This window comes from Gymnoscopelus braueri (assembly GCF_963280865.1).
Source record: "Gymnoscopelus braueri genome assembly, chromosome: 11".
Taxonomy (NCBI): domain Eukaryota; kingdom Metazoa; phylum Chordata; class Actinopteri; order Myctophiformes; family Myctophidae; genus Gymnoscopelus; species Gymnoscopelus braueri.
In genome coordinates, this window is record NC_137613.1 from 46,124,750 (window position 1) to 46,150,763 (window position 26,014).

General features: G+C 40.4%; 2 protein-coding genes across 2 annotated transcripts; both read left to right on the top strand.

The window, feature by feature from the left end:
* The first annotated feature begins 332 nt into the window (after positions 1-332).
* On the top strand, positions 333-9,996 carry tdp2b (tyrosyl-DNA phosphodiesterase 2b). Its single transcript, XM_080441442.1, has 7 exons — positions 333-520; positions 1,467-1,591; positions 2,820-2,996; positions 3,966-4,057; positions 6,110-6,228; positions 7,285-7,455; positions 7,718-9,996. The coding sequence occupies exons 1-7, from the start codon at positions 374-376 to the stop codon at positions 8,000-8,002; spliced, it is 1,116 nt and encodes a 371-aa protein (XP_080297568.1). The 5' UTR covers positions 333-373; the 3' UTR covers positions 8,003-9,996.
* Positions 9,997-11,906: 1,910 nt separating this feature from the next.
* On the top strand, positions 11,907-21,650 carry LOC308095670 (tyrosyl-DNA phosphodiesterase 2-like; the record flags this gene model as incomplete). The annotated part of the gene is made up of 7 exons (XM_080442714.1): positions 11,907-11,974; positions 14,635-14,811; positions 15,096-15,187; positions 16,163-16,324; positions 18,394-18,506; positions 20,404-20,574; positions 21,369-21,650. 7 exons carry the CDS (start codon positions 11,907-11,909, stop codon positions 21,648-21,650), a joined length of 1,065 nt encoding a protein of 354 aa, XP_080298840.1.
* Between the last annotated feature and the right edge of the window lie 4,364 nt (positions 21,651-26,014).

Here is a 26,014-nt window from a genome sequence, read left to right on the forward strand (position 1 = left end):
TATGGAGAAAATACGGAGTACGGAGAAAATGGCCACTGGTTGGATTAAAAAGCTTTTTATTGAATAAGACGGAACATACGAGTACTTTTGAGGGCCCATACATAATTGTAACATCCATGGCCATGGGCTAAACACTTTATATTTGAAATCTGAATGTTTATGTAGATGTACGGGCCAAAAGGGGAGAACGTGCAAACACCAGGTTGATGTTCATCTATGACTGACTGTCATTTTATAATGTATGACAGTCATGTATCAGGGCTACACAGGCCTGGTACTTCGGGTAAAAGTTAGTGATTCCACCCGGAGGTTTTTGTCGGGTACACCTCAAACGTGTGCATCAGTAAACTTGGTGAAGACAGACAGAGCTACAATGAGCAGCCCGCCTGAAGCTCACAAACGACCTCATTCTGATGTAGAGCAGAGCAGGACTCAGCTCTGTGAGGAGTTTGCTAAGATCACAGGATCAGACAGCGCTGTGGCTCAATGTTACCTGGCTGAGAATGAATGGGAGATGGAGGTAAACAGTCACTTAAAGCTGATGTCTTCAAGCAATAATAATACTGCATGTATTCTACCCAGTGGTGGAAAGTAACTAAGTACATTTACTCAAGTACTAGTCTACCTAAGTACAATTGTGAGGTATGTCTTACTTTACCGGAGTATTTCCAATTTTCAATAATTGTACTTCTACTCCACTATAGCTCAGAGGCAAATATTGTACTTTTACTCCACTACTATTATTTGAAAACTTGCTGGTTGCTAGTTACTTTGTACATTTTGATTATTATTACAAACCCACTTAAGACCTGCACATATACTTTCGCAATTTGAAAATAGCTGATCTACAAGCTCTTTGTGACGCGTTGTGAGCTTGTAGATCAGCTATTTTCAAAAGATTTCCTTCTGCATAATGAGTACTTTTACTTCTGGTACTTTAAGAACATTCATGTCTTTGCCAATTTTGACCCATTTCAGTTAGAAACAAGTATAAACATGTTGGAACACTGTTTGAACAAATTGTAACAATATAGTACATTGATTATTCTTGGGTTGGTCCATAAACGTTGGGATAATAGATTTAAAGCCCAGAGTACAGTGCAGGAGCGTGTCCATGTTCCCGTGGCCCTATATTATCCCTGAGCCTAAAATTAACCTTAACCCTAACTAACCCTGAGGGAACAATGCGAGGTTCTTGGTGTACCTGGGGGGGATCCTAGTTTCTTGAGGCACTACTACACTGTCTCTCTGCATTCTATGTATGTGATTACCGTGCTTATTCGTAAGTCGATCTGGATAAGAGCCTCTGATAAATACCATGGCAAATTGGAAGATAGAGTTGAGGGAACATTGGGCTGATGGAACACGTAGGGCTGAGGGAACATAGGGAGGGTTCCGTCCAGTGCAGCAACTTCCCGAATAAAACAGTGTTTTTTCTTTGTTCTAATTACTAAATGATCCTGCAGAGAGCACTGAACTCGTTCTTTGAGGCTGACCTGGAGGCAGTGTTCGCAGTGGACGATTCCCCAGAGAGAGACACCAGCCACCAAAGCAAGAAGAAGAAAACTGACAAGGATGCAAAGGGGAACTGGTAAACTCAACAGGGAGGGATGCACTTGTAATAGACCAAGTCTGAATGTTTGTAAACAAGATGGGGAGGGTGGATTTACGGGTGTATGTAGCATCTAGTCTCGCTTGGCCAGACAGTTGCCTCCCACAATTTTCAAATGTTTCCGGTCATACAGTCTGGGACTCGGAAGCTCTGACCATGATTAGAATATAAACCGCATATGAAGCCTCCTCCCCACTTCCGTTTCGTCTTTACAGTTGCGCAAATTTATCTTAATATAAATACAAATCATCTAAGTTTATTTAGCTTACTGCTTAGCAGAAATAGAAATAAAATAATAAAATGTAAAGACATTTTAAAATATATTTTCGTGAACGGAAGTGCCAGCTTCCTCTCTCGGATTTCGGGAGTTGTAGTTCCAGACTCTATATAGCATTCAGAGATTGTGGAATAGTTGTCTGGCTACGCGAGACTATGTAGCATCTGGCTTGCCTTGTAAACAGGATGCAGCTTGAACAAAACCTAGACAATAACACAAAAATCTTGTCACGTTTGTGGCTGTAAGTATTGTAATTAATTAGGACTAGGCTTTTTTCAGTGTATCTGCTTTGAAGTCCAGTGTAAACACACACACACACACACACACACACACACACACACACACACACACACACACACACACACACACACACACACACACACACACACACACACACACACACACACACACACACACACACACACACACACACACACACACACACACACACAAATGAGATGCCTGTAAGTGCCCAGAGGTGCAGGTAATATTGATATAACAATAAGTGACAATTAAATGACACAGATCATACCATGGATAATATTGCCCCATGATGATTTGGTCTATAGAGTTCCTTTGGTTTGTAGAAACACAATTGCAGCACAAAGATCTAACTCGTTTCAGCACAACAAGCCTTCATCAGGGTCCACTGATTATAACAGGTGACACGTAGAGACACCAAGCTGTCACATTCCATCAATAACAGATCTCAATAGATCAATATGACATTAAAACAGGGGTGTACACATTATCAAACATAAGATGTGCCGTATTATTACAAAGTACATCTCAGAAAATACATGTGAAACATGAACAAAGATACAATGGGGTAGGCAATAAATGTAATAAGCCAATACCCATGACTGTGTCCTCTGATAAAACACTGAGTCATTACTACTACTTGTTAATCTATTTGGTTTGATTGTCCAGCATTGATCTAACGGAGGAGGAACCGGCCTGCTCCAGTGGAACCAGCAAAACAGAAGCCAAGCCGAAATCTCCAGAGAAAGAGGATGACAAACTGTCTCTGATCTCCTGGAATGTGGATGGACTTGACACGAGCAACCTACAAGAGCGCGCCAGAGGCCTGTGTTCATATTTAGCCTTGTAAGTCTTCATTTTGAACTCTCATCCTTGGTTGGAATTCCAGGATCCTGCATTATTGTTGAGGTCAATTATTATTGAGGGGCGGCCATAGCTGAATGGGTAGAGAGACCGTGATCACTTCTTTGTGTCATTACTTATAACTTCACTTGTTTATCCTGTATGAGTTCTCTCTCATGATAGGTTAAAATTGGTATAACGACCTGAACATGTATTTTCTGTTTGTGTTTACTGAAGAGCTGGAGAGATGGGGAGACCACTGTTACTGGATGAACAAACACTCTGTTGCAATAATTACTATCGTAATATAGAGCTATTTACCACTTTTTATGACAAAAGAATATCACTTACTTTACTATATTTTTTATTTACTATAACAGTACTTTGTGCAAGAGCTGGAGAGCTAAAAGCCATTTAACACTTAACACCTCCTTTAACCCATTAAAACCGGGAAAGCATCTTGTGTCATTTTTTATTTTAGCTATGCATATAGCAACATACGTTTTTCAGAAAACTCCTAGGATTTAGAACAGTGGTCCTAAAAAATTGCAGATGTACAAGCTCACAGCTTGTACATCTGGTATATGTATCTGAACTTTTTTGAAAAATCTTGAATAATTTAGTCGTTTTTTTCAACACAAATCTTTTTTGGGGGTCCCTGGCAAAAACATTTTCAGATGGGGGTCCGCGGCCAAATACATATCAATTTGCGGGTCCATGGCACGAAAAAAAGTTTGAGAACTACTCATTTAGAAGGCATTTGTAGAATCGGCCTGAGGTCTTAATGGGATACGTTTCTGAATGAAATGTGTTCTACAGTATAAAAGACGCGTAGCTTGTCGAGTTAATTCATCCGAAGGTCCGTGTTTATTGTGTGTACAGTATTGTACAACACACGATAAACATGCTGTATAATATGGTGTATTTCAAAGTCCTCGACCTCACTCACTCAGTCACGTGGTTTTTCTGCAGATATACCCCTGACGTGGTGTTCCTTCAGGAGCTCATTCCACCCTACGTCATGTACCTGAAGAAGCGAGCCGTCAGCTACCTGCTCGTTGAAGGTAACAATAGAGCAGAGTTTCTCAAACTGCAGGTCGGGGACCCTCAACTGAGTCGCCAGATGTTCACGACAGGAACCACTTTCCATTGGGGAACATTGTGTTGTTTAACCATTGAGCCCAGTATACTTGTGGTCATTATGACGAATAGTGAAAATAGCCGATCTACAAGCTTACAATGCATCGCGATCCAGCTTGTAGATTTTCGGTGACAATCTTCACCTATAATGTCATGTCCAAAATAGGGACGCCAGGCTGAAAGTGGTTAATAGGGTCCTGACTTTTACAGTAGCGCTCAATGGAGAAAATCTAGCTGTGTTGTAAATGCCATTGAGCTTATCAATTTTTGTCAGATTAAAGAAGTGATTCAAAGTTTGTGAAGTGAAATGTCGATGTACCAGACTCCATCATAACAATGTCAAACATTTATAATAAACAAGGTATACTACAAGAAAGGTACAAAATACAAGTGTGTAAAGTGTAGAAAATGTAAGTAACCTTGCATGCAAAAATAGTATCAATATACACAGACATTGGTGTGTTGAGAATGACCATAGACTAGTATCGTCAGTGTCCAGCCGGGACCAGCTAACTCCATTTTCAGTTTTTTTTTTTTTTTTCATAAATCAACGCTATTGAACCCCCTCTACATCTGTGTAATTTTTTTTTAATAATAACATATGAAAAGTATTAAAAAGCGCCTCTGACGAAAACTCCTAACTCCATTGGACCCTCAAACTGTCCGTCAAAAACAAACAACTCCCCCCTCCTCTCAGGCTCTCGAGAAGCTCTGCTCTGTATGAGGCAGACAGGGAGAAGATTTTTCAATGCTTTTGGGAGAACATAAACTGGGAAGAGAAGAGAATGTATGTGCAAGGTTTGATCGATGTCACCCCAGTAAAGAGGAGAAGGGTGTCTTCACAAAGGTCATCTGCTCGTGTTTTCTTTTTAAATGTTAATGGACAGAGAATGAGTGTGTGCAGGAGTTTGTTTCAAACATCTCCAAGAGCTCAAGGAGATCATGCCAAAAGACTTTCACAGCTTTTATGACAATCTAAAGCACTAAGAAACACCCACCACACACACGCAACACACAACACACAACAGTGTGATAATAAAATGTTGATAGGTATATGATAGGTAAATTCAACTGTGGTTGTTATTGTTAGTGCAGTAGGCTACAGATTTGACAGATTCTATTTTTCATGAATGTATTTTGTATTTATATGCCATTTATTTATTGTTGGTGTGCCATGATCGCTTTTGTTAAATACATGATTGAGTATTGAGGCAGAATTGTTTGTTGCACTCAACTGTAGAAGAACAACAGTGGTAACAGTTAGATCCATGGTTGTTTACAATGCATGTTAAAATAAAAGTTGTTTAAGTACAGAATTCAGCTTGATCTATAGTATATGAGGATGGCGCTCACCATAAATAGCTGATCTCCAAGCTCACAATGCGTTGTGATGTGTTGTGAGCTTTGAGATCCATTGCCAAGCTGTTCTTATCAATGATGGACAAAAACTCCTAACTCCACTTGCACTGGATTTGGGTAAAGTGGTGATAATATAATGACACATGCAAGTATCTGATAATATATAAAGTCACAATACCAAGTTTGATGAGGCAGTATTGCTTTGTTTTAAAAATATAAGGTTTTCTTCATTTTCTGAAAAATTGATATTTTGTTTTTCATTTCCTGAACAATTACCATTTTGGATTTAGCTGGTTCCGGCCGAACAGCAGAGATATCGTCACTGTTGGCCAGAAATGTACATCTTCAATTCTTTAAAAATTGTATATTTTTTAATATACCATTGAATTAAATATGTAAATGAAATCCCGACTTGAGTGTTGCGCAAAGGTAGCGAACATTGCAGATCTATTGGCTCACAATGCATTATCACTGCCTGTAATCTACTGCCCTCCACTGGACTTGTCGTGACATACCATTCTAGTAGCAGGAATGGTAACGCACACACCAAGGGTTTGGTGAGGTGCTGACCTTCGGGAACATGACTTACTATACTAACATGACCTGATCTGTGTCAGGTGGTGAGGAGGGCTACTTCACTGGGATGATGTTGAAGAAATCCCGCATCAAGCTGCTGGAGAGCAACATTGTCCCGCACCCTACCACTCAGATGATGAGGAACCTGCTCATTGCTCAGGTAATTATTTGTGTAATCTTATGTCAGAAGATGCAGTCATACAGTGTCTGTGAGGCACTACACCAGTGGTTCCCAAACGTTTTAGCTCAAGACCCAAAAGAGAAAGGTTTTGCCCGAGACCCAAACTAGTGTAAATCCACTACTTCTTAAACATTTTGTTTTCTAATTTAGGGATTCTCTTAGATTAATTTTTTTTTATTCATGACATTCTTTTTGAAAAATGTTTTAGGCACAAATAAGATATGCCTTGATGATCTGTATGTTCAGTTTATAGTTTTATTGATAACATACTTCACATTACAATCACATTAGCTGCCTTTATTTATCCCTGGGTCGTGGGGTTAATAAAAGGACAGAGAGTGTGATAACTGATATCAACCCTCTGGGCAGATGACTGATATTAGTCCTATGGTTGGTATGGCAGTGACTGACCATTTTGTTAGAGGCTGCCATAGCTTAATGTGCATAGAGGCCGCCTGGTAATCAGAAATTCGCTGGTTTGTTCCCCTGACCTTCCATGACGTCTATTTACGTTTCGACGTGTCCCTGAGCACGACACTTAACCCCTCACAGAAGCAGAACAAATACTTTCATTCTTATGTACCTGTAACAACAAATAAACCTTGTAGAATTCATTGTATTATATATTTCATCAGCAGTGAAAGCAGGCATAATGCATGTGAATGCGAGGGAAGGGAAAGGTGGAACAAAGTCCACTTGTCTACTTCACACTTTTCCATCTCATGAAATTCAAAAATGCTACTGTACCTATACGTTGTTATACCTTTCAATCCGGATGCCACCTCTGTGTCTCATTAGTTGTTGCTATAATATAGTAACATCATTTTTTATTTTTAGTACGAATTTAAACGTTTTCAGAAGTGTGTGTGTGTGTGTGTGTGTGTGTGTGTGTGTGTGTGTGTGTGTGTGTGTGTGTGTGTGTGTGTGTGTGTGTGTGTGTGTGTGTGTGTGTGTGTGTGTGTGTGTGTGTGTGTGTGTGTGTGTGTGTGTGTGTGTGTGTGTGTGTGTGCACTGTGCTTTCTCTGGTGACCTCAGGTGAAGTTCAGAGGGTTGGATTTCTGTCTGATGACGTCCCACTTTGAGAGCTGCAAGGGCCACGCGGAAGAGAGAATGAAACAGCTGAGGCTGGTTCTGAAGACGATGAACGAGGCGCCCGATAACGTCACAGTGCTGTTCGGAGGGGACACCAACCTCAGAGACACAGAGGTTAGGTTCAGTCTTCTCGTTCAGTAGTTATTTTTCATGTCAAGGACCCCCAAATTGATGTACATTTGGCTTGTAAATCAGCTATTTCTGCTATTTTTGGAAAATGTTTGAAAATGTATGAACATTTTTCAACATGGACACGATTATGACCATTATGCAAAATAATTGTGACATAATTGTGACTATCTCAAATAATTCCGATTATGTAATAATTGTGACAGGCCTACTCTATTCCTAATTCGCTTTTTAATACCATCTTCAGGTGGCCAAGGTGGGGGGGCTGCCGCGCAGCACGTGTGACATCTGGGAGAATCTGGGCCGGCAGGAGCACTGCCGCTACACCTGGGACACCAAGGTCAACACCAACAAGGCCGCGCCGTACGTCAGCCGATGCCGCTTCGACCGCGTTTACCTCCGGCCGGCTTCCAGGGCCGGGGTCCCCCGCCCGGCCCCCTTCAACATGGCTCTGATCGGCCTGGAGAAGCTGGACTACGGCCGTTTCACTAGCGATCACTGGGGGATATACGCTCAGTTCACCACGAGCTAGCGGGACACAGGTCGGCTCACGATAGAACACCGGAGTCTGACATCACTGCCGCTAGAGGGCGCTAATCCCCCTTGGGTCACAGTGTTATTTTTTTCTCTTGAAAATCCCATAAGGGAATCTTAGATTGTGACATATAAGAACTGTGTCCCAGAAATAAACAAATCAGCTGGGCAATTTCATTCATATGGATATGAAGCCTCAACTGACGGTGAAAAAGTACTTTAACTATCCAAAGGGTAAGAAAATATATATCTTTTCTCCAAACACAGAAGTTATCAAATATAACTCGATATCAAAAAAGTCACATATCTGACTAAATCGCCAGGTTGGTTTGTTGCAACACAGTTCTTATATGGCACAATCTAAGATTTCTCTTTAGGTAGGGGTCTTCAACAGGGGGTCGGGGACCCCTAGACGGTCCTCAGTTACTACACGGGGGCCGCCAAATCTTTGTGTGATAGGATTTTCTTTTTTTACATTAACCACTTGAACCCTAGAATCCCTATTTTGAGGGGAACATTCACCGAAAATAGCCGATCTACAAGCTCGAGCTGGTAGATCGGCTATTTCCGGCAAAGAGGTATAGGTGTAGAGGGAAAAAAGTTTTTAAAAAATAAACAATTTTATACAATATAGAGGGGGTCCCTGCTTCATCCCTCTCTCAGCTAAGGGGTCCTTGGCCTGAAAAACGTTGAAGATCCCTGCTCTATGGGATTTTCAAGAGAAAAAATTACGCCTAGACCCAGGGGTAGTGGGAGTGACGTCAGGACTTCGGTACTCTATTGACAGTTGAAACATGATTCAGAGGGGCTGCTGGCTAAGGGAGGGATTTATGGGCCCTGATGAAAAAAAGGCTTTGCAGTTATTATGTTTAAAGCAGGAGTTCTCAAACCTTTTAAATTTCAAGCACCCACCTAGCATTAGGGCCACGGAACCCCATTTGATTTGATTTGTTTTTTTAAATCTCTGGGATCCCAATGTCCACTTTAAAATTCTCAGTGGTTAGTTACAGATGAATAAGGGTCGGTTTGGACCGACGTTGAGAACCACTGGTTAAAAGGAAAGCATGTGGGCGAGGTCTGCAGTTCTGAGTGAGACCGGGCTGGGTTAGACCAGTGCAGATCATAATGGTTGCCGTTCGGGCAGAAACCTCTTATCTCCATATTCTAACTTTTTGTAATTTTTTCATAAATTAACGCCCTACTCGATCATATTACAGCGTCACACAAAAGAATCAAAAGTAGCAGATCCGCAAGCTCGCGTTTTTAGCTGGTAGATCCGATACTTCTGCTGCTTTTGAATTTGAATCCTGAAAAGTTACAGTTTTGGACATATGAGGTTTCCACCCGAAAGAGACGATATCCAACATAACTGCTTTTTTCCTGCAAACCTCCCAAAATCCATGTATGCAGTGTTTAAAAATACATGAAGTATTTTCTAAATGGCATATTGTTTATGCATGGAAAAAAATGCCACTTCGCTGTCTTCAAACGGAGAGAGAGAAAGAGAGAGAGAGGGAGAGAGAGGGTGGTATTTGACCTCTTCAGAGAGGGAGGTGTTTTGTAATGTTTCGGTCATCTTAATCATCATTATGTTAATGTTACACTGCAGTCCTGTCTAGTGCTGTACATGGACCACTGCATTCAAATGCTTTCTGTGTTGAAAGCTCAATGTGTTCTGGACTCGTCTTGAGGGTTTTCAGGTTGCCTGATTAATTTACTGATGTGATTGGTTTGTGCTCTGTCTCTAGATGGACATTCGTTAGATCCAAATGTTGTTGTTTTTTACTGCTGCACAAAAACCTCAATAAACAAACATTAATAATTGACATATTCTATAGTTACCCGCAGTGGGAAGTTTCTATTACTTCACAGACATCGTGTGGGCTGTTGGAACCATTTGGGTTTGTTGGTCTTTTTGTTTTCTGTTTAAATGTGGACCTGAAATAAAGCCCTTTGACACACAGTAACTGATTGAGGGCCATGCAAATAACATTGTCTTGAATTGGCTGCAGTAATTCTTTGTTTTAAAACCTCTTAAATGGCGGACCTGACTTGGCTAAATGAAATGACCACTTGAAGGCGCTAGAGAGTTAAGGTGTTTTTTTTCCTATGCAGTTGGAATATGGCATCCAAACGAGGTACTGTATTATTGATTGAACCTGCCCTCAGCCACTGATATGAATTCTAGAGTGACATGCAATTTAAACTATAAGGTTTCCAGAAGCCATAGCCCTTTTCGGGACCCTGTATACCTTTTTTGTATTTGGGACCTGAATACCGTCTTCCCAAATACAAAAAAGGTATACAGGGTCCCGAAAGGGGCTGCATAAGCCATTGAACATAGGATGATAGTCAGTCAGAGATGTTAACTAAGCAGTTATTGTTTATATGATAAGCTTGTTTAAAATTGATTGTTTTATTATTCTTTTAAAGAATCATTAAATAGATTATTTTGATTAACTCTTGCACCCCTTGTTTTGTTTTTAACTTAAAGGATGTTGAATATCTAGCAAAGTGAGAGAGTCTGACGTATTATTATTATTAAAGCTGTTGTTACATTAGCTTACGGTCAGCAAGTAGTTTACAATATCATTATAGCCTTAGCATTATGTTTTCAGGAATAGGCTTATTGTCAAATTGTAACACAGTGTGCTTTCAACATCTGGAGTGAACTGAGCTCCTGAACTTCTGGGTAGTGAGTATAGCATTTTTCTTATTTAGCAAGTTGCTAGCAGTTGTACTTTAAGTGCTTTGCTACTAGTGCTGTATTATTAGCTTGTGTTAGTCTGTAGTTTATATTTGTATTTGTGCTTTAAGCAGTAGCCCATTGATACTCTGTGTCTGTCTCACAGAGCACTTGAAGTAGTTTCAGGTAGAATAGCCAAATTGATTGACCTGTTAAAGTGGCTGGGAGGGCCAACACAGCTCAAAGGGATAAAAGGCAGGCTGCTAGTGTTTTCCTTCAGTGTGCTTTCAACATCTGGAGTGAACTGAGCTCCTGAACTTCTGGGTAGTGAGTATAGCATTTTTCTTATTTAGCAAGTTGCTAGCAGTTGTACTTTAAGTGCTTTGCTACTAGTGCTGTATTATTAGCTTGTGTTAGTCTGTAGTTTATATTTGTATTTGTGCTTTAAGCAGTAGCCCATTGATACTCTGTGTCTGTCTCACAGAGCACTTGAAGTAGTTTCAGGTAGAATAGCCAAATTGATTGACCTGTTAAAGTGGCTGGGAGGGCCAACACAGCTCAAAGGGATAAAAGGCAGGCTGCTAGTGTTTTCCTTCAGTGTGCTTTCAACATCTGGAGTGAACTGAGCTCCTGAACTTCTGGGTAGTGAGTATAGCATTTTTCTTATTTAGCAAGTTGCTAGCAGTTGTACTTTAAGTGCTTTGCTACTAGTGCTGTATTATTAGCTTGTGTTAGTCTGTAGTTTATATTTGTATTTGTGCTTTAAGCAGTAGCCCATTGATACTCTGTGTCTGTCTCACAGAGCACTTGAAGTAGTTTCAGGTAGAATAGCCAAATTGATTGACCTGTTAAAGTGGCTGGGAACCTAAACTGTACACAAAAATAATTGTGTAGACATTGCCCAAAAATGAATTTAACCCACTTCTTTACTCCTGTCAAGAGTGATGTGACAATAAAGTTTATTCTGATTCTGAAACACTGAATAATATTCAGTATTATTACACCTTTATATTATAAAGGTGTGGTCATATTGTTGTGTTATCACTTGACTTTTATATGACTCAGTTCAGGTCATGGGACCAGACCAGCTGTGGAACTCCTCCAATCAAGGCTATACAGTGTAGTTCACACTCTGTCTGTCCAGTGCAGCAATGTGCAACATACAGTTCAGTAGCTTGTTTATGAATCAGAATTAGCCTAATTCTTCAAGGCTGACATGGAGAAGGAGATCGAGAGCCACCAAAGCAAGAGGGACACATCTCAGGGAAAGAAGCAGGTGAAATGGTAAATAAACCTAGTATTTACTTTGTGCCATAATGGGCTACTAACAATCTGATTAGATATAAATGTATTAAAGTTAAAGTCAATGCTGGTTCTTCCCCTAAAGGCTTAGAACCGAGGTGGTGGAGGTGTGCAGAGCAAACACAATAGTTATTGTTTAGTTATTATTGCTGCCATCCATCCATCCAATGTTGTTCAGTCTGGCTCTGGCTTATCATGCTTATGTTATGTTATGGAGAAACGAAACTCAGACGCTCCTCTCAACAGCGAGGGAAGGGGTAGTAGAGGGAGGACACCACTATTTGTGGTTTCAAGTGAATGAAAGTGTTCTAAAAATATATGAAGGGGTAGTAGAGGGAGGACACCACTATTTGTGGTTTCAAGTGAATGAAAGTGTTCTAAAAATATATTTTAATTTTGTTATTTTTTAATTTGTTTAAAATTTTCAAACGAAAAGAGATTTTACTAGCATTATTTCTAGTTGTATATTTTGGCAGTATTTGTGAGTGGAACATAATGCCAAGAAAACTTGAATAAAGTGATGCACAAATTGTAATATTTGTACACCTTAGCCCGTAGCACTTGCTGTAGCACTTGCCTATAGCCTTGACGACCTTGCAGGCTATGCAAAGTTTAAAATGAAATTTAGATGTCATTTAAACGATGCCAGGTTCAGATTATTTACTTTTTGATACACTGTTTAGACTGATGATAGGTTATTGGTTTACCTATATGATCCTAGATCACTATCTCTATGTATTTGATGTATAGTCACTCTGGATTAAAAGCTAATTATAATGTGTGTGTGTGCGTGTGTGTGCGTCATTAACGATAGTCATTAACCATAGTCAGCACCATAGTCATTAACCATAGTCAGCACCAAAGTAATTAACCGTAGTTAGCACCTAGTCAGTACCATGGTCATTAAACATAGTCAGTACCATAGTCAGTACCATGGTCATTAAACATAGTCAGTTACCACAGTCATTAACCATATTCAGCACCATAGTCAGTACCGTAGTCATTAATCATAGTCAGCACCATAGTCATTAACCATAGTCAGTAGTACCATAGTAATTAACCATAGTCAGTACCATAGTCAGCGCCATAGTCATTAACCATAGTCAGCACCATAGTCAGCACCATAGTCATTAACATAGTCAGCACCATAGTCAGCCCCATAGTCAGTACCACAGTCAGCACCATAGACAATAACGTAGACAGCACCATAGCCATTAAAGGAGAAATCCGGACATTTTAAGTGTTATCTTTGATGTGTAGTTACTCACTCACCGAGTTAGGAAGTGGCGTTGAGTTTTTCCAGCGATTCCCCTGTCTGTGAGTCTGGTCGACCCCCACCATTGGCATAGTGGGAGGCGCGTGTCTTAGTGAAAATCGCCTAATTCCACAGCTCCAAACTTCTTTTTTTTCCCACAAATCCTCCTCATGGTGTCTCCTGATACTTTCACATGCACTGTTTATCACTCACGAGCTGGCGTTCATGGTCAGCGACGTGAATGTTTTCCTCTCGCGTGAAATCTCGCAGTGAGCCGAGGACGGGAAATCTCGCGAGAGGAAAACATTCACGTCGCTGACCATGAACGCCACCAAAAAAGTTTGGAGCTGTGGAATTAGGCGATTTTCACTAAGACACGTGCCTCCCACTATGCCAATGGTGGGGGTCGACCAGACTCACAGACAGGGGAATCACTGGAAAAACTCAACGCCACTTCCTAACTCGGTGAGTGAGTAACTACACATCAAAGATAACACTTAAAATGTCCGGATTTCTCCTTTAACATAGTCACTCAGCACCATAGTCAGTACCACAGTCAGTACCATAATCATTTACGTAGTCAGCACCATAGCCATTAACATGGTTAGCGCTTAGCACCATAGTCAGCACCATAGTCATTAACGTAGTCAGCACCATAGTTAGCACCATAGTCAGCATCATAGTCAGTAACCATATTATATAGTCAGAACGAAAAGATCAACAAAGAATATAGTCCCCTCCCCTAAATAGACAGTACACCATGGCAGAATATTTTACCACAGCGACTAATAAACAAAGCAAAAGCTTAACAATGTACAGACACATACAGAGCACACAGCCTGGACATGCACACAGCCTGGACATGGAGAAAGGCCAGCAAAACCTAGCTACCCAGAGAGGACAGACTCTGCTCTCACTGCAGTCAAGGAGTGGTGGATACAGAGCTTCACTTCTTGACCACATATAATTTTTAAAGACACAAGAAAAGAAAAGGGTGATACCCAGGCAATCCCCTACTTGTTGGGTGAGAAAGTTGAATGTTCAAGGTCAATAACAGTGATCAACTCTCATCAAAAAGGTCTCAAATACTAACCAATAAATGGTTAACTAATGTATGGAGGACCAACCAATGGTGGGTGAATTAGCAGAGTCCTCCATTGGCTCTGAGAGGCTGTTTACAAATGAGCTGCGATCTGACTGGACTAAACCCCAGCAAGCTTGTCTTGTCAGTTGGAGATACCAGAGCCATAAGCTTCCATGGCCATTAGCCTGATACTTCATTGTACGAAAAGATCAGATGTACAAGCTCGCAATGCGTCATGCCACCAAACTTGAAATTAAATTGTTTGAGAGGCACTCATTTACTTTGATATGTTTGATTGTCTAGCATTGATCTAACAAAGGAGGAACCAGCCTGCTCCAGTGGAACCAGCAAAAAAGAAGCTAAGCAGAAGTCTCCAGAGAAAGAAGATGACAAACTGTCTCTGATCTCCTGGAATGTGGATGGACTTGACTTGGAATGCCTGATGGAGCGCGCCAAAGGCTTCTGTTCCTACCTAGCTGAGTAAGTCTTGACTTTGAACTCTTCAAGTTTCAAGGTTTCTTTACTGTTATGTCTTGTGTGCATGTACATAAGTGTAAAATGTGTTGGTTTTGATTCCTTACCAGCATTGATAATGATAATGATAATGATAATGATAATAATAGTAATAGCAAACATTATATATATATATATATATATATATATATATATATATATATATATATATATATATATATATATATATATATATATATATATATATATATATATATATATATATTAAGTGTGATGTGGTTTCTCTGTAGATATGTTCCTGATGTGGTGTTCCTTCAGGAGCTCATTCTACCCTACGTCATGTACCTGAAGAAAAAAGCTGTCAACTACCTGCTCATCCTAGGTAACAAAAGAACACTGTTTCTCAAACAGCTGGACCGATCGGTGTGAAACTCACTGCACACACACTCCCTAGAGGCCAAGGAAAAAACTTCTAAAGTGCCACCAGAAACTTCCTACAATTTTTTTCCAAACATCACGTAAATTGGTACACATTATCTCTATAGTCATGTGATCAAGGTGGATCTGTCAGACTTTTCACATTCCATCCTGATTGGCATCTAAAGTTTGCAGGAGTGGCTAGTTTTTAGCCAAATGCCTCAAATCATGAACGCAGTGTTTGATTGGGGTGACATTTTGCTCTCACATTCCCACTAGGCCAAGGAAGACATTTTTAAAGTTGGCCTTATGGTGGCGCTATAACAGGACGATTCACATTTTGGCCTATAACTCTTGAACCGTAGGTCATACAATCAAAATTCTTTACCATTGGATTTCTTGGATTATTACAGAAGTTTTCCACCATGTTGCGTTTTCATTGCATAACACAGTTTTTGTTGCTACTCCTACCAATTTTGTCCAAACCTCACCCAAATTGGTAAACATTATCCCTGAAGTCATGTTATCAAGATGTATCTGAAAGCCAATCATTGTTAAACAAAATGGAATTGAAAACCTGACAAAGTTTTCAGGAGGGGCACGTTTGCACATAATGCCACAAGCATTGCTGGACCCATCAGTGAGAAAATTTGAACACACACTCCCAGTAGGCCATAACCTGACTCCCCCAGATGGGGGGGTATTGACTTCACAGGTTCAGAATAGCGTGTGAAACAAATGTGACGCAAGCTTGTTCCATCTGGCGGAGTCAGGTTAAGTAGGCCAAGGAAGAACCTCCATTCAAAAGTATTCAGATTGTCCTGGTACACCATGAGGTCCATTTTAGCTACCTGGCCTGGTGGAGACCTGCTCCGAGGAGCGCTTTTTCTAGTTTTATGCTAAATTCATACTGATGCATTTCTCTTGTTTTGTTTGCCAGATCCTTGCATGCTGCACCGGGATGTGGTTTGTGACGGCTGTGAGGGAGACATTTTCGGGACCAGGTATAACTGTACAGTGTGTCCTGACTATGACCTGTGCTCTGGCTGTCAGTCCACTGGGCTTCATGAGGAACATCGTCTGAGGTCCATCCCCATTCCAGGTCAGAATATAATCATTGCTGTTGGCAGAAACCTCATATCTCCATATGTCAATTCTTATGTATCCCCCCACCCCTCCCATAAATTAATGTCCTACTTCGCCACACTAGTGTCATACAAAGGTAGCACAAATAGCCAACGTGCAAGCTCACAACGCACAGCGTTGCAATGCGTTGTGAGCTTGTAGAGCTGCTATTTTAGCTTTTTTGTTTTTGTGTGAAAGTGGTTAAGTGTATCTGTGGATTTTATAAATATTCAACCAATGAGAAGTATTAATATGAGCTTGTGACAAAATAAAAACGGCATTGGATCCATTGGATCAGCTATTTTTAATACATTTTGAACTTGTGAAATGGGACATTCTGCACAATGGGTATGTTTACTTTTGGTACTTAAAGTAGGTAGGATTGATGCCGATCCTTTTGAACTTTTACTCAAGTGCATTTTGAATACTGGACTTTTACTTGTAACAGAGTATTTCCACATTGCGGTATTGATACTTTTACTTAAAGATGTGGTGCCATGGTTTTGCACTTTTTCTGTTTTTCATGTGTCTATGAGGTTGATAGAACTTCATTAAGCCCCTTGGTGGTGTTTTTATGGTGTTTTATGTCTTCTCTGACTACTTTGAGTTTCTACCTGGAGGCTGAAACCTTGAGGGTCAAACGTGCCAATAGAGAAACAGCGCTTTAGTGACATAGTAAAAACATACCCTCCCCCTCATTATCATAACACAACAGGTGTGGGCATGAGGAGGAGGAGGGCTAAGGTGGTGGAGGAGGTGCTAAGGTGAGAACTAGGTATACTTAATGAACTGGAGGCGTGTCCACATAAAAACATAATTTTAACAATTTCTGTACACTTTTTTGAAAAAAATCTTCCTTTAATAAATCATAATATTTTTTTTCTGTATTAATAGGCTTAAAAAAGAGACGAAAAATGTTTAGGCTAAATATTTTGACCTCTCTCTCTCTCTCTCTCTCTCTCTCTCTCTCTCGTCTGCATAAGATCTTTTTAGTTGCAACACGTGTCAATAATTAGCTCACAAACCATGCAGATACAAAATTACCTTTGATGTTGCTTAAAAGTTCAAAGGTTTCCGAACTTTTAGGATGTATTAAAAACAATTGAAAATAAAAAAGAAACCGATTTAAGATGAGCAGTTAATTATATGGACTTTATCCCACAGTAGGCTACTGTTGAGATAGACAGTCCCATAAACTTCAGGACCAACAGTACACGTACAATACATTACAGCATAATCTCAAATAATGTAATATAGGCTACCATAAGTGTCGAGGTTTCTTTATTGATAAATCTTTTGTACAGCCGTGGTGGAAAAAGTACTACATTTGTTTACTTGTGGTAAATGTATCAATATTGCAATGTAGAAATACTCTGTTATAAGTGAAAGTCTGGAATTCAAAATGTACTGAATAAAAGTACAAAAGTATTGGTACCAAAATGTACTTAAAGTACTCATTCTGCAGAATGTCCCATTTCACAAGTTTTCAAATGTATATAAATCTTTTGAAAATAGCAGATCTACAAGCTCACAATGCGTCGCATTGTGAGCTTGTAGATCTGCTATATCCAAATGTCCTAAATGTACTGTATTTAGGGCTGAAGTACTTACTGTATGTTTTGCAATAATAATCAAAATAATAGTAATAAATGAACACATTTATTATGTAAGCAGTCTGACAGAATTTTTTTTATACAAGCAATAAGACAATATTTATTATGTAAGCAGTCTTATGGCTGAGCAGTCTGCCAATCCCCTGTGCGCGTCAGTCATTGGCCGAACCCAACCCAGTAAAAAAAAGAGGACATGGAAAACAAAATAATACCCTGGGAGAACAGTGCCAAAATGCATATTCCTGCAGAATATGGAGATAGGAGGTTTGCCTGATAGGTCATATGCCTATCAAAACTGTTTTTTGAGATGCAAAACTTTTTTCAGAGATGCTAAACTTTTTTCAAAGCGAGTTTTCAGTCTTGGAAATAATTTGTCAAGCTTTTGAAACCTTTATTTTAAGTTAGGAGTAATGGCAGTGATCTGATTCCATAGAGGAGAACTACTTCACTGGGATTATGTTGAAGAAATCCCGGGTCAAGCTGCTGGAGAGCAACATTGTCCCGTACCCTAACAGCAAGATGATGAGGAACCTGCTGGTAGCTCAGGTGATTATGCAGTTATGAAAAATACTTTGGTAATAATTGTCTCAGTCAGTGTGTGTGTGTGTGTGTGTGTGTGTGTGTGTGTGTGTGTGTGTGTGTGTGTGTGTGTGTGTGTGTAACTCAGTCCATAATTATAGTGTATGTGTATTCAATATATTCGTTGCTGTTCGGTAGAAACCAGCTAACTCAATTCTTTTCCGCTTTTGCATTCTTTTCCATAAATCAGTGCTATTGAACACCCTTTACGTCTCTGTGTTGATAAAAAAAATGGAACCAATGAAAAGTATTAAAAAGCGCTTCTGACAAATCCAGCTAACTCCATTGGATCCTCAAACTTTCTGCTAAACCAGCTAACTCCACCAAAGGAGGGTGTATATACACATACACTATATTATAATTATGGACTGAGTCATATGCAGTGTGTCGCACGCACGCACGCACGCACGCACGCACGCACGCACGCACGCACACCCCTTTGATGTCACAGCAACTTGCAAGCAGAGTTCACCATAAATTCAGCTGTAGCCTATTCAACACACCTGCGCTTGAAAAAAAAAAGATGAAAAAAGCTGGATGGAACGCTGGCTGGTTGGTTGCAGAAAACGAATCAGGTGTCTCCAAATTCTTTATCTCCACCTCCATCTTTTCCCCAACCAATTAGAATCGAGCATTTCCATTAAATGGAAATTAGGAGGTGTGATTTGAAAACAGCAGTCAATGAGAGTGTAGCTTTCCCATCTTATGGGGGAATTAGGAAATGCTGAAACGTGATTGCACGTTAGGTATCCAGACTATCCCTCTCCCAGCACCGCACACTGCCTCCCTTCCTCAGTTCTCAGTGCTATATTGATTGATGAACACCTTTGTCTCAACCCAGACAAACAGTGATTCTTTAAAGCAGTGACTCAAAAGACTAAGATTTTAATGATAAAATAACGTGAATATTTTATGAAAATAAAAATTCATGCAATTTAAAACCTTGAAAAATATGTTTTTATTGTTATACCAATAAATAGGAACTTTGCCATTGATCCAAGCAGGAACATACGTAATCGATTGATTCATCATTAAAATAAACATGCTCAGAGAATGCATGCAGCCCACCCATCTGACCACTTGTTAAGTGGTCAGACGGGTGGGCCGCGAACACTTTCAAGACTTTCAAGAAATCAGAACACTCTTTTAAAGTCTTTGGCCTTTCGTTTTAAAACTTCAGTGTCTATCAGTAGCGCAGTTGATATGTTCGCAAGTGTGATCGCATCAGCTGAACTGACCAGCTGAGACCGATGGCCTAAAACCCACCACAACAACACTGAAGGGCAAGTCGGACATAACATTTGTCCCCCTTGTGAAATTAGAAAATAAACTCGCAAAACTTTGCAAAAAAAAAACTCCCTGACAATGGCCTTGCACTGGCTTCACCCTGTTATGAGTTTCCCAGTCTTTTGTTGTAGCTGCACTTCATTTTCTTTGTGGTAGTTTCCATCCTCCTAAAATCACATCCCTGGTGGGCGTAGCAGCGTAAGGCAATAAAGACGGTAACAGGTTAACCTACACTTGACCCACGTCACGTGTGCACAGTTTGGTTGACATCAAACACAGCCCCGCAATGACTGATTCCTTCACTGTCATTGGATAAAAGTGGTTTGACTTTTGAAAACCAGACATGCGACGAAGATGCTGTGGGATACCTGGTCAGTGTCGTCACCCTAATTCAAACAACAAATGGGACAGATACAAATTGAATACAGTTGTGTTGTGTCTCAGTGTGTGAATTCAAAGGAAGGGAGAGGTGGGTTGAAGTCCACTTGTCTGCTTGTTGGATCACTCCAATACTTCAGCTAAAGAAATGCAACTGACTTTAATCCAGTGAGTGTTTTGCTTTCTCTGGTGACCTCAGGTGAAATTCAGAGACCTGGATCTGTGTCTGATGACGTCCCACTTTGAGAGCGGCAAGCCCAGCGCGGAAGAGAGGATGAACCAGCTGAGGCTGGTTTTACAAACGATGTCCGAGGCGCCCGATAACGTCACCGTGCTGTTCGGAGGGGACACCAACCTGAGAGGCAAAGAGGTTAGGCTTCATTCAGTCTTTTAGATCAATCAGGCATTTTGTCGTTAACCCCATCGCATGGTCTGGGGGGGGCGGATGTAGACAACCAGGTGGTCTCCTCCTCCGATTGAACCCTGGTCTCTGCCTGGTCTGCCATGTGGTGGCGGGCAAATGTTTCACCTCTATGCCACCAGGACTTCACTTCCTCTTTTCAGCTTTTCACTGTTAAAGTTTAAGAGAGGAAAAAATAAGAAGGGAGAATAAAAACATAGGAAAACATTTTGGCAGCCTAAGTGTGATTTAGATTAAAAGTCCTAGAGAAAAGTGCAAAAGGAGCTTTCAGTATAATACACAATCTATAAAATGCAAAGGCGACAAGCTCAAAATGTTTGTTCACCAATCTGATAGTTGCTAGATATGAAACTGTGCCAAAGGCTGGTGTTGTAGCGTGCTACTCATACCGTTAGCTCGCCTCTAATACCACCTTGCTAAAATAATGGCATAATGGCATTTTAATTTTTTAGTTTTTCAGAAAACACTGAACCAAAACATTTCACCCAAAAGGTTTATAACAATATACTGTATGACTATTGACATACAAATACCACTGTCTGTCAGTTATGTAACATAAGAGGATTAAATTACTTGATGGCAATTGTAAACCTGACTGTCTTTGACTTAGGCAGAATAAAATGGCATAGGTCATACTCTTGACATAGGCCACGAAGAGCTGATTTAGGCAAAAATAAAGATTTCCTAAAAAAAGACGACGTAGGCCTTTATTTTAGTAAGGTGACGCTTTGTTTCCATCCCAGATGGCCATGGTTGGGCTGCCACCCGGCGTGTGTGACATATGGGAGAAACTGGGCAGTCGGGAGCACTGCCGTTACACCTGGGACACCAAGATCAACACCAACAAGGACCCGATCCACTTCACCCTCTTCCGCTTCGACCGCATATACCTCCGACCCGCTACCGGGGACGGGGTCCCGCGGCCGGCCCCCTTCAACATGGCTCTGATTGGCCGAGAGAAGCTGGACTGTGACCGCTTCACTAGTGATCACTGGGGGATATACGCTCAGTTCACCACTAGCTAGAGAAACACAGGTCAGCTCACAATTGAGTGGAGTCCCTCAGGGCTCTATTCTGTTGTCTGTTATTGTGGGAGAAAAGCTTTTGCTGAAAATAGCAGATGAAAATAGCAGATGAAAATAGCAGATTGACAAGCTGACAACGTGTCGCGCTCAGCTTGTCGATCTGCTATTCCCTGTGAAAGCTTTCCCCACAATACGGATGCTGGGGATTAAGTGGTTAATGATGATTCAGGGGGCTGCTGATTTTGGGTTTACCCATGCGGGCTACGTCTACATGAGAGTTACAGTATGGGCAGTGGTGGACAGTAACTAAGTACATTTAATTGAGTACTGCACTTAAGAATATTTTTGCAGTGTTAGTTTTTTGTTGCATGACTTTAATAGAAATATTGTACTTTTGACTCTGCTACTTTTCTAGGAAGGCACTCTTTCTACCCAAACTTACACCAAAAAAAATGTCATTAACCACTTAAGCCCTTGTCAAGGCAGAATCTGAATGGGAACTCAGTCAAACAGAATAGACAAAATAAGGCACAGACAAATTCACAGTTTTAGAAGAATTGGTGATATAATTTGATATCAAATGGAGTCACAAACTTACATCAAAGCATCAGCACAGAATCGGAATGACCAGCCAGTTTTAACTCAAAGGACACACTGAAAGCAAGTGGCTTATATTCACATCACCAAAATGACAAAACAGTGAGATCCCTCCTCCATCCCAACAGCTTCATTAACATTGAAAACACCTGAAGACAAAGAGGATTATAATTTCCTTTGTTCCAGCCAGGGGCAAACAACACCTATCCTTCAACTATTCCTACCCCCCAGCCACAAACCAAACAAATGCAAACTTGTGTCCAGGAGTCAGAATGTCTGCAGTAGGGTCACAGATGTCATAGGAAAGAGAGGAGTTTATTCGACTCAGACATCATTGCTTTAACTAGCAGTTCTTCACAAATGTTCACTACATTTCAAATTACTTTGACACCCTATTTCAAAGATAGTGAAAATAGCTGATCTACAGACTCACAAATCTCCATACTTGTATTATGTGATGCAATGGCACAATCTTCTATGTTCTATGAATTATTTAATTCAAAACCTATTTAGCTGTCATTCAAAGTGGCATTTTGTGTACTGTATATTAAAAAGTCCTCATATTTGTATTCGAGAGACGTATTACCTCTTCAATAGAGGGAGGTTTGTAAAATTTTGATTATCTAACCATCGTCATATATCTCTACCTAATGTTCCCAAGCAGTCCTATCTAATACTGTACAAGTGTACATGGACCACCAGTGTCGCCAGGTTTTGCGAGAGAAACAAGCAACCAGGTCTATGAAAACAAGCCCAAAAGAAGCGACTAGGCCACATGAGCACTTAAAACCTATATGCATTGGATATTTGAAAATAGCAAATCTACAAGCTCACAACGTGTCGTGATGCGACGCGTTGTGAGCTAGTAGATCTGCTATTTTCAAAAAGATATTTTGAACAACACAAATCTGGTACGGGGGTCCCTGGCACAAAATATTTTCAGATTGGGGTCATGTGGACAAAATACATATTCATTTGGGGGTCCTTGATTTGAAAATGATCGAGAACCACTGGGTTAAACAAGATTAGGAAACAAGCCCAAATAAGCAAAGCCAAAATATCTAGCGATAATTTACAAGCAACTTTACAGAAAAACAAGCCCTTTCGGATGCTTTCTGTGTGAAGACTTGTGCTGTGTACTAGCCTGGTTCCAGACCATAGACCCCACCCACTCTCTGAGTGAACTGCCTCTCTTGGTCTGGTGTTGTAATGTGAACCTAGCATTTATTCAGTACAAAAAGTACCGTCCAATGAGAGTCGGAGGTGGGGGTTGGTCTAACGACAAGCCAATCAGCGAATATCTGCTAAAACATGCATGCAACAATATGGCTTGTTTCCATTGGGGTCCTTTGTACAATGCTATTCAAATAAACAAGTAGAAATCGAAAATAAAAATATGTACAGTTACAGTAAACAGATAAACTAAACTTCCATTCATAGGAAAATTGTCCAGAAGAGAAAAGTGGGAAATAATAACTGTTAAAAGCACAGCAAACAGAATGGTGTTTTAAGAGGCGATCTAAAATAACTAATATTATTAAATATAATACTTGTGTCACGCGATCGCTATAGACAGATAGATATATAGCATGTTCTCATAGCAACAGTGTGGGGCATGTTTGTGTGAACGCGCTGTCACTCAAGACGGCCGTGGGGGTGTGTTTGGGTTCAAGGGGCGCGGCCTCCGGATCGAGTGCGGTGGGATTCTGAAGCACACGTCCTTGAGGGGGTTCCACGGGGTCCCCAGCAAAATTTGTCAATACAATACCATCAAAATCAGCTTAGCCACTTTAACCCTAGTACATCGGATATTTGAAAAAGTTTGCAACATTTTAACAACACATCTTGCAAGGGGGTCCCTGGCACAAAATGTTTTCAAATGGGGGTCTGCAGCTAAATGCATTATTTGAGGGTCCTTGACATGAACATTTGCATGAAAGGGGCAAATGCTACAGTATACATACCTAGATTCAGTTTTGATATGATAGACCTCACAACGTATATATGGCATTGCAATGTTTCTGAATAGATATTTAACGAATAAATAAATATACTGTGTGTGTACATACATATATATACATATATCTATAAAATAAGAAATGCCGTGCAAAATTACTTTACACTTGTGGTGAGAGCCACCAATATTCCACCAGATATAGTGTAAACTATTTGTATTCCTATTAGATTTAAAACCCTGATGGGGAAGACTTCTTTTAGGTACAGTGCAGCAACTCAATGGAACATTTACTCCAGTACTGTACTTAAGTGCAACTTTGAAGTAGTTATTTAATGTTTCCTATTCATCTTTTCTTTATACTTCTACTCCACTACATCTCAGATATTGTACTTTTTACTACAATTACAATCACAGTAAAGAATCTGAGTACTTCTTATACCACTGATACTGAATAGATAATAACCCAAAATGTGAACCCTTTGTGAGGCTTTGGGCCATGATATCTTTCATAGTTTATGTAACTTCGCTGTTTTTAAAAGTAGGCCAATACATAAAATAAGAGATGGCCCTAAACAGTTCTCTGAGTATCAGTTCAAATGTTCAATTCATAAACTCCCAAGACAAACTTTTTTGTATTTTATTTTTAAATTCAGACTGTACAAAAGTATGCATTATGAGAAGTACAGACATTTCACAATAACCCAAAACACCTTCCCTCCAACCCATCCCATCCCTGTACCTCCAGGCCCCTACAATCAGTCCAAACACATGCCGTACACACAAGCATAATATATTTTCAATGAGAAAATAATAATAAGCATTAAACAAAAATTAACAAAAATAGTTGAAACGTTCTTTTTTTATGACATGCCACTATAGCACTGTCTCCCCAGGCGTCTTAGTCCTTTGGTCCATTCAGGTTTTGTTGGAGGCTGTGGCCACTGGCAAGGCTTTTGGGCAGTGTTGCCATATTGTGCGAGAGAAACAACCAGATCTACTAAATTAAACAAGCCCAAAAGATGCGACTAGGCCACATGAGCACTCACATACAGTACACGTGTGCTATTTGAAAAAATAATCTTGAAAAAAATGTGGAATGTTTTTTAAACATTTTAAGTACACAAATCTTGTATGCGGGTCCCTGACAAAAATATTTTCAACTGGGGGTCGACAGACAAATAATAATTTGGGGTCCTTGACATGAAATCACTTGAGAACGACGGTTTAAACAACATTAGACAGCAAGCCCAGATAACCAGCTATACTTTAGAAACAAGCCCAAAAACACAAAGTTGCTTACAAAGCGAACATGGCAACACTACCTTTGGGATCTTGTCTGTCATATAAAGAGGCCTTTTTGGAGGGTGTTATAACACCTTTTTCCCTGCAGATGTCAAAGAGGAAGATGAATTCCTCACATCCAAGTATTCTAATCGGTACTGCACTACGTTCTCTGACAGCTGGTACTGCACCTGTGAATTTCAAGCCTCAATGTGCAGGTGGAGATCAGATATCAGATCCCTTCCCATAAGTGCAGTAGTGCCTGAGTCCACAACATAGAAGTTGGCTGGGACTTGAACGCCATTCCTATGAACAGTGGCTTGCATGCAGCCCAGCACCTTCATAGGGCTCTGTGAACATGTCACCAGCGATGCAGTGGAGTGATGGAGAGGAGCCTCCTTGAAATGCTCCTCGTAGACGCATCGGGGTAAGACCGAGACCGCAACACCAGGATCCACAGTCAGCTCCACTGTCTTTAGTGCCTTTTCTGCTGCCTGAATGTCCACCGGTGTTGTGTACAACTGTGTCT

What these genes read in the sequence shown, in the direction of transcription:
- tdp2b (XM_080441442.1), top strand. Translation starts at nt 374, where the DNA reads ATGAGCAGCCCGCCTGAAGCTCACAAACGACCTCATTCTGATGTAGAG. An exon ending in CTGTGTTCATATTTAGCCTT is followed by an intron (nt 2,997 to 3,965) that starts GTAAGTCTTCAT and finishes GTTTTTCTGCAG; the next exon opens with ATATACCCCTGACGTGGTGT. An exon ending in CCAACCTCAGAGACACAGAG is followed by an intron (nt 7,456 to 7,717) that starts GTTAGGTTCAGT and finishes TACCATCTTCAG; the next exon opens with GTGGCCAAGGTGGGGGGGCT.